At 49.6% G+C, this 11,906-nt stretch overlaps 4 protein-coding genes across 7 annotated transcripts; 3 read left to right on the forward strand and 1 right to left on the reverse strand.

The window, feature by feature from the left end:
- Positions 1 to 517: 517 nt before the first annotated feature.
- Positions 518 to 2,656, forward strand: PV10_06505 (uncharacterized protein). Its single transcript, XM_016371307.1, has 4 exons — positions 518 to 969; positions 1,028 to 1,061; positions 1,119 to 1,516; positions 1,563 to 2,656. The coding sequence occupies exons 1-4, from the start codon at positions 937 to 939 to the stop codon at positions 2,463 to 2,465; spliced, it is 1,368 nt and encodes a 455-aa protein (XP_016223600.1). The 5' UTR covers positions 518 to 936; the 3' UTR covers positions 2,466 to 2,656.
- A 536-nt stretch (positions 2,657 to 3,192) lies between these two features.
- On the forward strand, positions 3,193 to 5,000 carry PV10_06506 (uncharacterized protein). The gene has a single exon (XM_016371308.1). It carries the CDS (start codon positions 3,398 to 3,400, stop codon positions 4,685 to 4,687), a length of 1,290 nt encoding a protein of 429 aa, XP_016223601.1. The 5' UTR covers positions 3,193 to 3,397; the 3' UTR covers positions 4,688 to 5,000.
- Positions 3,708 to 7,433, reverse strand: PV10_06507. 2 transcript variants are annotated; one of them, XM_016371310.1, is made up of 3 exons: positions 5,522 to 7,433; positions 5,068 to 5,455; positions 3,708 to 5,002 (listed from the first exon to the last, which is right to left on the reverse strand). In XM_016371310.1, the coding sequence occupies exons 1-2, from the start codon at positions 6,333 to 6,335 to the stop codon at positions 5,370 to 5,372; spliced, it is 900 nt and encodes a 299-aa protein (XP_016223603.1). In that variant the 5' UTR covers positions 6,336 to 7,433; the 3' UTR covers positions 3,708 to 5,002; positions 5,068 to 5,369. The 2 variants fall into 2 exon arrangements, with proteins under 2 accessions (XP_016223603.1, XP_016223602.1); XM_016371309.1 differs by having other exon boundaries at positions 3,708 to 5,455.
- A 71-nt stretch (positions 7,434 to 7,504) lies between these two features.
- On the forward strand, positions 7,505 to 11,044 carry PV10_06508. Of its 3 annotated transcripts, XM_016371312.1 has the most exons (4): positions 7,505 to 9,209; positions 9,257 to 10,160; positions 10,257 to 10,566; positions 10,622 to 11,044. In XM_016371312.1, the coding sequence occupies exons 1-4, from the start codon at positions 8,790 to 8,792 to the stop codon at positions 10,770 to 10,772; spliced, it is 1,785 nt and encodes a 594-aa protein (XP_016223605.1). In that variant the 5' UTR covers positions 7,505 to 8,789; the 3' UTR covers positions 10,773 to 11,044. The 3 variants fall into 3 exon arrangements, with proteins under 3 accessions (XP_016223605.1, XP_016223604.1, XP_016223606.1); XM_016371311.1 differs by having other exon boundaries at positions 9,257 to 10,566; XM_016371313.1 differs by having other exon boundaries at positions 9,257 to 11,044.
- Positions 11,045 to 11,906: the final 862 nt, after the last annotated feature.

Genomic DNA, 11,906 nt, shown 5'->3' on the forward strand with positions numbered 1-11,906 from the left:
AAACAGGATGTAAGCCTTGTGATCGGCACAGCCAGGTCCTCACTACGGAGGCCCTTAAAGTACAGATTTGAATGAGTTGCGATGGCTTCCTTGAAGAGGGGCAGAATTCTGTTATCAAGTGCAGGTGTTCTAGGGATTACGTTGAATGGATAATGCGGTGTCACTGCACACTGCATATTTGGGATCTGGACGCCACTCTACGCATGTTCCATATTCCATGGCGGAGACTGGGAGGAGGTCCGTAAACGCTACGGAGTATTCTTGACTCAACCCACGCTAACCTAGGGTAGGGACGTCGCGATCCCGCAGACCAGATGCCCTGTTAGGGTGTTTGGCGCCTAAAGTGAGGGACCCTAAGGACTGTGTACACGTGCGCAAACCCTAATTAACTGCCTAGGCATGTACCTGGAGCTCATCAGTGCCCCCCCCCCGCCCCCTCCCCACTCCTCACTGCGTCTATGCGAATTTAGTTCGTTTCTTTTTTGCCTGTGTTCTATTCTGCCTGACACCAGAGGCCCAATGAACCCGCAGAAGTGACTTCAATGTGTTTGATTCTCTCTCTATTGCCTGATGCAACAAGAGTGTCTTTCCTTCATGAAGGCAACAACCCAGGCAGCCGACCTCATCTCTGTCTCTAAGATCCGCAAAAGAGGTGAAGAAGCCAGTGAATCACTGTGGTGAAACCCAAGGGATTCACAGGGCTTCACTACTAAAGGGAAACATCGTTCTTGACTCCCCCCGTGTTGGTTCTGCATCCTGCCTTGTCTTTTTTATTTGCTGTGCGACCCTCAACACAGCCTCACGCCTTCTTCCCCTTGCCTTGCCGATCATTGATCATGCCTCTGGCTACCCTCGCGCCGCAACACCTAGTCATTGTGCCTCTTCTTTGTGGTTTCCCCAGATTTATTAAATCAAGCCAAACCGCCTGACTCCATCATGTCAAACCAACCCTTTCTACGAATAACGAGGGTATGCTGATGACGACTATCTATAAACACACCGCTTCATACTAACTGAGAGGCTTTAGGAGATCGCATCCATCCAGCGGGGAAGTGATTTATGTGAGGCCCCGAGTCTTTACACTCGTTGCACCAGATCTTGACTAATGAACCCCGCAGCCATCGCCGTCGCTTGTCAAGAGCATGACTTTCGGAAGGTCAGAGCCTTGATTATTGGTCCTCATGGAACTCCGTATGAGTACGGCTTCTTCGAATACTTGATTACCTTTGGCACCGAATATCCCAACAAGCCACCCAAAGTTGAAGCAAGAACTACGAACAACGGACGAACAAGGTTCAACCCCAATATATACGCTAGCGGCAAAGTATGCCTCTCGATACTTGGCACATGGCACGGTGAACAGCCTGGCGAAGAGTGGTCGTCTGCTCAAGGGCTGGAATCTGTCTTGTGGTCAATACAGAGCCTCCTATCTAATAATCCTTACGAGAACGAGCCAGGCTACGAAAATTTAAAGGGCTCAGAGGACAAGAGACTGGGTGCTTCATATTGTGCAAAGGTAAAATACCAAGGATTCTTTTCATACATGACTAACATCTGGAAAGATCAGACACGAGACCTTACGTGTCGCAGTCATTCAGCCCTTGGAAGAGTATCTTGGGATCCAATCTGACGGGTCGACAGCATCCCCGGAAGCCATACAGCCAGACGCCCTTGCGGAAGAGGAAATCTCTGTCAAGACGGAAGACGGCGACCTGGCCGAAAACAGAGTGACTTTCAATTTCCAACCATTCAAAGACCTGATCAAACGACGCTTTTTATGGTACTTCGAGCACTATCTATCGGCCATTGAGAAGCATGCGCCTGACCACAAAGATTGGAGCGACTTCCAAAAAATGCCCTTCGAAGCGTCGGGCAATACTATGGATGGGAAGTTCAGGTATGGCGAGTTGGGAAAGAGACTAGTCCGTGTCAAAGAAGTGATCAATGCGGAAACAAGCGACTGGGCAGCTGAGGGATTGGCACTTAAAACCCGCGAATCTTCCAAGGCTGTCACCGTGCAACGATCCTTTGAACAAACTATTACTCAGCTAAATCAAAAGGGCAAACATCACATCTCTATGGAGCTTGTCAAGGAGAACCCTTTTGTCTGGCGAATTATATATTTCGGAAAGCCTATGACTCACCTGGACGGAGGCATCTTCAAAATTCGCATGGACATCAGCCCTCGCTTCCCTGATGAGCAACCAAGAGTCAAGCTCGAAACTCCAATGTTCCACCATCGGGTTTCCAAGGACGGCGTATTGTGCTACTTTCCCAAGAGACCAGACGACCTTAAAGACCATGTCGAAAGCATCGCCGAGGCACTTGAGGAAGACTCACCTCCATACGACCCACGCACGATTGTGCATCCCGAAGCGACCATGTTGTTATGGGGATCTGACAGCGATAAGAAGAAGTATTATCGTCAACTAAGACGATCGGCTTCTAATACAACTGAGGGATGACCTCTATAAAGGGTCCGAGTTGAGTGTGGACCGGCATCAGGTAACACTTCAGGCTTCTCCTTACCGTGCCGTCAACGAAGCGGCGCACTGGAATGCGAACGATGACATGCAGCAATAAAGTATCTCCATGTCCACAGGAAAGAAGTCAAATGACAGTTAGCATCGGAGTCAGGAGTTTCAGCTATCATGACCGTCATTTATTGTCTTAGCTTTGCAGTTAAACATGATACCCATAGCTAGTAGGACCCAGCCAGATTAACCATATTTCCCTTCCACTTTCCTGCGTGTCTATGTGAAGAGTGCGAAGGACGTATTCAAGACTTTGTTCTGAGGTTGAGAACATTATTCCCAAATGAACGACAACTCCAACAAAATCCTATATACGCCCTGCAAGTGTTGATTCATCTCACGGGATAAGGGTCGTCATCCTTAAGCAGCCGAGCTCGTCATATGCGAAAGCATGCATGAAGGATTCGGAAGACGGTATTGGGCGATGAGCCTCTCAAATACGAGACGCGCCACAAGGAATAACCAGATCCGAGATGGATGAGACCCAGTCGTGTCGCCTGAGATCCACTTAGTATCCTGCAGGAACCGCCCGAGGGCCCCTCGGCCCATGGCCTGCTCCCCTTAGGCGAGATTCAAGATCGGCCACGGCCTAACCATGGGGGCTATAAAAGTGTTGGAGAGACATTTCTACTGTACAATTAACTAAAAGTTAGGTGGTGTGGGTTCGTGTATGGAGACTCCGCAGGCAGTAGTAGGACGATAGAACTTACTCCCTGCGATCTTGACTTCCTCAACGACACATCCTCCACCTTCAAAACGCCCCATACCAGGAAGTTCAACCGTGCACGACCTCTAACAGGCACCCCTTTCCATACAGTCAAACAATATACACACACCACCCTGACCTTATCTCGAAAATTCTAATGGCACCACCTAATCGCCCATCCGTGACCTACGGTACAGTTTTGATCGTAGGTGGTTGTGGCTTTTTGGGTTCACGACTAGTTGATCAACTCCTCAACTTCCCATCCGAAGACGATGCGACCTACCTAACGATAGCTTCCGACGGCGAGATCGAATCGCCAAAGTCCAAAGCCCAACTCCTTCGAACCACATTCCCCAGTCTACGCTCCCGATTTCCTACCACCTCCACCTCCACAAAAGTCCACGCTCTCGACCTCCATTGTACCCGCAATCTCTTCCCCAATTGCACCTACCACGATGCAGACATCACCTCCCCATCTGCGCTCCTGGAAGTCTTTAGAAAAGTGAAGCCAGATGTTGTGATCAACACCGCCTCACCCTCGTGGGAGGCTCCCCATGAAATCCTCCGCAAGGTCAATATCGAGGGCACGCGCACACTACTGGAGGTCGCTGGAGGAAAGCACGGCGACTGGGGAGCCAGGTGCAAAGTGTTTGTCCACACGAGCAGCGCCAGCGTTATACACGATGGCGAATCTGACCTTATCAATGCCGACGAAAGTTACCCTTACGTGTGTCCTAACCCAAGAGAGTACTATTCCGAGACCAAAGTTCACGCCGAGCAAATTGTCTTGGAAGCCAACGATAAGCCCGAGTATGGCCATATGTTGACCTGCGCTGTGCGACCCGCAGGAATCGTTGGTGAAGGTGACCTCGCTGGATTCACCGGTGGGATATTAAAGACAGCCAGTGTCGCTCCTGCATGGCAGCTCCACGTGCAACTAGGTGCAAACAACAACCTCTTCGACAATACATACGTCCACAACGTCGTCTACGGTTTACTATGTGCGACTCAAGCCCTCCTGGTGACTGTCCAGCGCAGATTGGATGGAAAGGCCGTTATCTTGGAGCATGAGAAAGTCGATGGCGAGGCCTTCAACGTGACCAACAATTCTCCCGCATACTTCTGGGATTCCTCGAGGTATCTCTGGACTCGCTACGGTCGTACCGTCAACATTGATAAGGTCTGGCAAGTTCCCACAGAGTTGGCCCAGTTTGTCGGCGCCGCTGCTGAGACCTTCAATTGGCTCACCGGCCGCCAGGGCAAATTGAACCGCCAAACTGTCAAGTATGCTTGCATCAACCGATATTACAGCTGCACAAAACTTCAGCGGCGGACTGGATACAAGCCCCTTGTTCCCATCGATGAGGGATTCGCTAGGTCGGTTTTATGGTATAGAGAGAACGAGGCGAAGGAAGCAAAATTAGCATCGGAGAAAAAAGGACAGTAAGATGGAGAGTGGTAGCTCGTCCCATTTTGATTTGGTGGTTGTGTTAGGAAGATTATGAGCAAAAGTCAACAGGTAATCATCAAGATGTACACACATAAGACAGTAAATTGCTGGCATGCGGCATGATGATCAAAATGGGCTCCTCGCGCTCCATCTTCGGAGGCACTTACGCACAACTAGAGCGACATTGGAGTTGCTGTCATTATTGCAAGAAATAATGAATAATGGATATAGGATGGCGGTCACGGCAAGACACTGCGCTAAATAGACAAATACGACCACATGCTTACCTGACTAGGAATGTTCTCGCACAATCTAAAATAGAAGCAGACGCGTTAGATTATCATCTCAATACCGAAAAAACACATGGGAGAGAATACTTGTCTTGAGCGGGACAATGATAGTGGAGCTTGCTCTGTGCAAATCGTGCAAATAACGAGAGGAGATGTGGGAAAAAGAAAGCCGGTCTCTCGGGCCAGGACAGACCACATATATCGCCTTCATAAGGAACGAATTGGGTCTTTGTACCTGGTGAGATCTGCATGTTTTCCAGACGGTCAGCATCTGGCTTGATTGATGAAGAGGGAAAATGTCATTATGAATCTCGCTTGAAAAGGAGATAGAAAAAAAGGGACGTGTGTTAATTGTGTGCGCTCGAAGAATCCCAGCCAGCCGCCTATTACTAGGCATCACCATCACCTTGCTGGTAAATATGCCGTGATCGTGAGGGGTCTTTTCGCATTTCATGTCCGCTGCCTGTGAAACCAACTGTACCACAGAACCGTTAGTCTTATACATAAATCAGATTTTGTGAAGGAAGGTAGGGTGCTTTACCTCTAGCGTTGACGCCGTCGCCTGTCCGGAACATGCTGTCCTTCTTCCCACCAAATTTCCCTCCCTTGGCCTTGGCCGCGAAATCTTGCCATTTGTTCTTGCCAGCTTCCAGTTCCTTGTTGGCTTTGACTTTACGCGGAATCTTCGCCGGTCGTGCTGGTCCGTCGCTCACCTTGCTGGGCTCCTTACGGGCTTGTTGTGCGAGGGTAGGGTCGACGCTTGCTGCTGCTGAGATGACATTAGGGTTGGTGGGAGTGGGGATGGGTGTCGAAGACCCTGAGATGCCATCGGCCTTGCGTTTTCTTGTATCGGAAGCGAGTGGTTTGATATCCTTCGCCTTCAAGGTTTCTGAGTTGCCGTAGTTCTTGAATGTGACGATGTAGACGGGGTTGCTGGAGGAGCCAGTGATGGATGTAATGCGCGCAGTGTAGAATCCACCATCACCGGACTTCCATCTTGCTGAGACAGTGTCATTGACGGCGAAGGTGGCTGGTGCATTTGTCTCTTCGGGCTCGGGCTCAGCTTTTCGGTATCCTGCTTGAAACGCAGGGTGGTTTTCTTTGGACCATTTCTCCTTTACCTGGGGTGTGGATGATGAATGTGGCGGGCTATGTGTGGATGGCGCTGGGACTGAAGAAGGCCTTAGTTCTGCAATGCTAGACTCGGTAAGGACTATAACTTGTTCAAGTTCTGCTTTGAGACTCTGAAGTTCGCTATTGTCTGGATCAGTCTGCAGACTTAGCTGAACCGTCTCAAGCTGTAGATTGTATTCTTTGACCTCGCTTTCGAGGGTTTCTATTTCGGCGGAGTTCATTGCCAGGACGTACGAGGCGGGCGTATTCGAGGATTGTCGATCACGGAAGTACCGGAGTGAAATCGAAAAGATATGTATGAGATGACGGATCGAGAAAAGCCACTACGCAAGTAGTGATGGATGAGTGAAAGGAATTATGGAAAGCGCAATTCTTGTGTAAAGCTGATGTCCATTCGAGTGGTCGTCATGGCGCAGTTCGAAGTGTCGAGGGTGGCACGTGAATGACTGAGAAGAGCGCAATATTGATCACGTGACTTTGATTCTACGTCGGAGTATCTGCTGGTATATGGAAGCATCATCCATGGATTTAAACGTCTTGGATGGCACAATGAGCAATAGTATGCCGCTCGAGGCCAAGGCTCTGTCAGCCTGATATGAAATATTGCTCCCGAGTTCTAGTGAACACATTTTGATCGATTGCGATCGCCGATTTCGAAGGAAAATCACAGGGTTTCAGAGGTGAGTCGTCGCCATATCCACCTGTAAAGATGACCCAACGTAGTGGTATTCTTTGTCGCAAAGGATATTCTCAGGCTAAATAAAGGAGAGACTGATGGGTCCGCTCCATTGGATGGTAACCGCGCATTCGCATTTTTGGGTGCCTCTTCATGGGAAATACTTCATAGGTAGGCAATGCCAGATGTTCGTTCGACATACAAAAGAGACCTACCGTGATCTTGGCCTCTTTATAGTGCGAAAAGGTACTTCAGGTTGAGCGGTTAGGTCAATGAATGTCACCTGCCATCAAATGCTATCATCATAGGTGTAGAGGACCTCTCCAGTTGGGTAAAAGACCATCCCGGTATCGGACAGGTATTCCATCCATACTCTTCAAGCATATAGATCTCTTGACTAGACCTCCACGTAGCCTTTCGATCGAAAAATGGTCTTTTAGTGAGTAAGTTCCAAGAATAAGCATGCCTGGCTAGGGAGATCATAGAAGTCTTGGGTGGAAATGCGGCAGGTCGCCATATACATATGGGTAAATGTTCCTTTGGTTCGCGGAAACTATGATGACATGTTTACAGCGTACCGGGGATTTAGACCGGTAAAACAACCCTTCGAGTGTTAAACCCGAAGATTACGGTCCCATGGCTTTGGAGCCAGATAAAAGCATGCTTCTCCCACAGTCGTATTCGCTCTAAAATAGGATTGGATTGGGATGTTGTGTCAAATAGCACAGTCAAGTTTCGAGGCAGAAAGCCAATGAGAGGATAGCAGGCAAGTGACGCGGGCAGGTTGCCTGAATCCCGTGGAAGATCTGCTAGTTTGGGATTGGCGTGGACGCTCACAGACGGGCATGGACCATCATCGACCTTGAGTCGGCTTAGAAATCAACCACAGTCCAAAGCGCATCTGGACATCGCGGACCCGCGATTGACGGTTTGCCACACCCGAACCTGGTTGTTCGAGGGGTTTTGCTCCACTCACAGCAGAGATACGGTACCCAGCTCTGGCCTTAAGCTTCTGCTGGCTTCTAGTACTGGGGCCCACCTGACACCCTCATCAAAGTGACTGAGAATTTCAAAGACGTGGGCGGCCGAAAGGTGAGAGTGGTCTCTGCCCTGATCTCGCATCGCCACAACCATCCTTTTAGTGTCTCGATGATAGATTTTTCTAGGGCAAGGGCTGCAATGGTGGGGTCTGGAAGTTGAGAAGAAGTTGTTATTGGGGTTCTCCCGTATGTAGAGCAAAGGGTTAAGGCATTGAGGGCAATTGCTGGCGGGGGAGCACGGCCTCTTGGCAGGGTCCGGCCAGCCTCCATGCCTAGGAGAACACATTAATTCGCATGCAAGATTACTACCGCGGGCGCCGAGGTGCCCGGGGCTCACAGCCGTCTTTTACCTGTGCAGAAGCCTATGGCCCCAGGACCCCTCCAGTCCTGCCGTTTCTTCCCTCCACCCTTTCTTGAGCCCCCCCCAGAACTGCGGCATTCCCTCTCAGCCTCTGATTCATCTTTCCTTCGTCCCTCTGACCTCATTATTGCCTGTCTTCCATTCTCACATCTTCCTCCCTATCACCACCACACCAAGCTCTCCAGCAGATTCCCCTCTCGCTCATGACCTCTCCTGGACTGTGGCTCATCATTGAGAAAGTTTGAACCAATCACAAGTGGCCCTGCTTCTGATACCTGTGTTCGACCACCCTCACCCACCCAGGCTTCACTACATTCCTCACCCGACTGTTCCCCCCACTCCAATCTTCTCCTCTATTCACTTTCTCACCTCTGTCCTACGACTTTCGTTTTCCTAAACTCCATTTCTTCCCTCCTGCTACGTCAAGGCCCTTCTCTGAGGCCTCTCGATACTGCTCTGCAGTGGAAAGAGGCAGACTTGCGTCATTGTTATCATTCTAGTCGTGGTGCTTCAATAATATTCCCACCACCACCGAACCGCCTTATCCGCCTATTGTGGTCAACCCAACAACCACACAACACCCTTCGAACGATACCCTATGTCGCTTCAAACTACAGACGACTTCTTCCTTCCCCCAGATCAACAAGATTTATTGATCGCCGCATTGAATTCGAATAAACCCCTCAACAACAAATCAGGTTCCAACACCGCCAAAACCACCCCTCAACCATCACTATTCACGCCCAACATGTCCAGTGCACCAGATTCAGGACATCTCGATTTTTCGGACGAAAGTCCTTTTCTTGACTTTGACCCAGAGGGTGATTTCGATGACTCGTTTACCTTTGATGGCTCATCTCGGATGATTGGCGACATCCCTGGCGATCTCCATGACAAGAGGAAGAGCATCGGCGGTGATGATGACGACGAGGAAGAAGGAGGTGGAAAGAGACGCGAAGGAGAAGATAAAACCGCCAAAAAGCCGGGTCGAAAACCCTTGACATCAGAACCCACAACTGTAAGTGAACCTCATTTTGAGGACTACCTCAGAGCTGACGCGCACAGAAACGCAAAGCACAGAATCGTGCTGCGCAACGAGCATTCCGCGAGCGCAAGGAAAAGCATCTTAAAGATCTAGAAACCAAGGTTGAAGACCTTGAAAAGTCGTCCGAATCGGCCAATCATGAAAATGGTCTCCTCCGTGCGCAAGTAGAACGACTACAGGTCGAGCTCAAAGAGTACCGGAAGCGACTTTCCTGGGTCAGCAGCAATGGCTTGAATAGATCACAATTCAGCCCCCAGAATCAAAATCGTCTTTCGTCTGTAAACGGCCAAAACGACTTCCAGTTCGAATTCCCCAAGTTTGGTGATCTGCCCTCTTTGCAGGGGGCCAACAAGCTCAATGACACCAAAGACCCAAGTCGGCAAAAGAGCAATGGAAACTTGCAGGGCAGCAATTCTTCTTCTCCTGCGGCACCTGCGCTCCAAAACGCTAATGCCACCCGGTCGAATTCCACAACGTCCCAGCGCAATTCGAGTGCCAGATTGGGGTCTGTAAGCCAGTCACCTGTCATGAACAACAACATCTCAGCCTCGCCCTCCCCAATGAACAGACAGAATAACAGTGGAAGCGTGGACAGTTTGACCGGACTCTTCAGTCCCTCTGTCCTTGAAGCTAGTCGGCATGCCTCACTGGGAAATTATTTCCCACAAAGTGCACAGCCAGGTTTCAACAACGTCTCTCAGCCCGCGCGGACTATTTTGGATGGTAACACTACCAGCAGAGTGACGGGAGTCTATTCCAACTCGACCGCCTCCACATCGGACTCGCCAGGATCATCTGCAGAGTCTCACAATGCGATCTCGTCCATTGGCACATCTCCTGAGCCAAGCTTGAATTCACCCGCTAATAAGTTGACCGAATTCAACCTGAACCCTATCTCTGAGGAGAACCAGTATAATTTCGGAGGTAAGGAACACCTCTGCAGAGAGATCTCACAAGCCTGCGGCTGCATTGACGATCCAATACCTCCAATGTGGAAGATGTCTAACGCTATACCCTCAGGCTTCAACGCCGACGGCGGACTTGACGGCAATGGATTCAACTGGCTTGCTCAACAGAACAACAACACCTTTGATCCAATACTGTTTGGAGATTATCGCGAGACCCAGGACAATATCTTATCACAAGATTTTGGATCCTTCTTCAATGATGCCTATCCTCTTCCCGATCTTGGCAGTCCTCTTCATAACTACAACGACGTCACAACGGAGACGCCCTTCAAAAACGACCTGATCAAACAGGTCGATCTTGCCAAGGACAGCGAACAGGTGGTACCGGACACGGACAAGCCCATGAGCTGCAACAAGATCTGGTATGTGACTGACTATGCAGAAGAAAGCGGAAACGATACTAACATTGGATAACAGGGACCGACTCCAGTCCATGGAAAAGTTCAGAAACGGCGAGATTGATATTGACAACCTCTGTAGCGAGCTCCGCGCCAAAGCCAAGTGCTCTGAAGGCGGTGCCGTGGTTGACAAGAAGGACGTGGATAAGATTTTGGGATCGACAAGATAGCACATGCGTGGCTAGATTGGTTGCAAAATTGCAAAATGAGGACCAGGCAAGGGACATAGTTTGAACAGGAACAGGATCTGGTCATCATCGTTGGTACTATACCAGGATGCATAAGCTGGTGTGTCCCAAGGGAATAAGCAACAGGCGAACGAGGGGAACGTCGATGTATTCGATGGGTCATGTCATGATACAACACGCAAAATTATTGTTTTGGGGGGTTGCAGAAGTACTTACCTTATAGTCAGGTGTATGATATTAAAGTTCTCACTAGATCATCGTTTCCCTTTAATGTGCCATGAAGGATGATGTTGGTTTGGCATGACTTGAGTGGGGTCAGCCGCAATAATGATCAACGATGTTATCGGCTTTTACTGAGCTGGTGATACATGTCCAGGTGCCTATCGCATAGCCGCCAGGCAGTACTATCATGGATGGGAGTACTATCTCCCTTACCATCCGCATGATCCAACACCACTTTCTGTATAAGAGGTGCATTGGTATATCATATAGCGATTGTGTCAGTGATGTATTTCAATTTGCCCAGGTCATGGAATCCTGCTGTGATATCGATTCAGCAAAAGCATTATGCAGTAGTTCCTAGTCTGCGTCCCTCATTCGAGCTTTGGAAAAGCAGGTAGCTTATACTTTCTATTATTGCCTATGTGCCAGCTCCTCCTAACATTGACTCTGAAGAGAATGTAGTAGTTGCTCTACATACTAGTTTACTGCCCAGTTGCGAGAGGACTGCGAGCGTGCCATGACCCGCGCAACCGCTTCGATATGTCCAATGGACACTACAGACAACGCATTAGGTCCGCAGGCCAGCACTCTTATTTTACTTGTTGTCTATCGAGCTCAACTCTGAGTTTAGTTTCGCAAGGCTGGACTTTGCCAGATGGGGAAACGACACGCCGCCCTTGGCATATGCTTAACATACTCGTCCTTGCATGAACGCCGCGAGGCGGACGGTTCCAGCGTCGGTCTTGAGCCAAAGCGCGAGAGATCCTTCAACAATTGCTGCGGAGATTGTGTACAACTGTCTCATATCACACTATGCTCTGCAGAATGACTGGGCTCGTGGCTGAGTTTGTTAGCTTCTGGGGAGAATGACGGTTTCTGCAACGAAGAATATAC

Source organism: Exophiala mesophila, assembly GCF_000836275.1.
Source record: "Exophiala mesophila strain CBS 40295 unplaced genomic scaffold supercont1.4, whole genome shotgun sequence".
Taxonomy (NCBI): domain Eukaryota; kingdom Fungi; phylum Ascomycota; class Eurotiomycetes; order Chaetothyriales; family Herpotrichiellaceae; genus Exophiala; species Exophiala mesophila.

Bases quoted from the DNA above. Each gene is read 5' to 3' on its own strand.
- PV10_06508 (XM_016371311.1), top strand. From the start codon at position 8,790: ATGTCGCTTCAAACTACAGACGACTTCTTCCTTCCCCCAGATCAACAA. The intron at 9,210-9,256 runs GTAAGTGAACCT...TGACGCGCACAG, and splicing joins TGACATCAGAACCCACAACT to AAACGCAAAGCACAGAATCG. The intron at 10,567-10,621 runs GTATGTGACTGA...ATTGGATAACAG, and splicing joins ATGAGCTGCAACAAGATCTG to GGACCGACTCCAGTCCATGG.
- PV10_06506 (XM_016371308.1), top strand. From the start codon at position 3,398: ATGGCACCACCTAATCGCCCATCCGTGACCTACGGTACAGTTTTGATC.
- PV10_06507 (XM_016371310.1), bottom strand. From the start codon at position 6,335: ATGAACTCCGCCGAAATAGAAACCCTCGAAAGCGAGGTCAAAGAATAC. The intron at 5,456-5,521 runs GTAAAGCACCCT...TCTGTGGTACAG, and splicing joins CGACGGCGTCAACGCTAGAG to TTGGTTTCACAGGCAGCGGA.
- PV10_06505 (XM_016371307.1), top strand. From the start codon at position 937: ATGTCAAACCAACCCTTTCTACGAATAACGAGG. The intron at 970-1,027 runs GTATGCTGATGA...GAGAGGCTTTAG, and splicing joins CCTTTCTACGAATAACGAGG to GAGATCGCATCCATCCAGCG. The intron at 1,062-1,118 runs GTGAGGCCCCGA...TGAACCCCGCAG, and splicing joins CCAGCGGGGAAGTGATTTAT to CCATCGCCGTCGCTTGTCAA.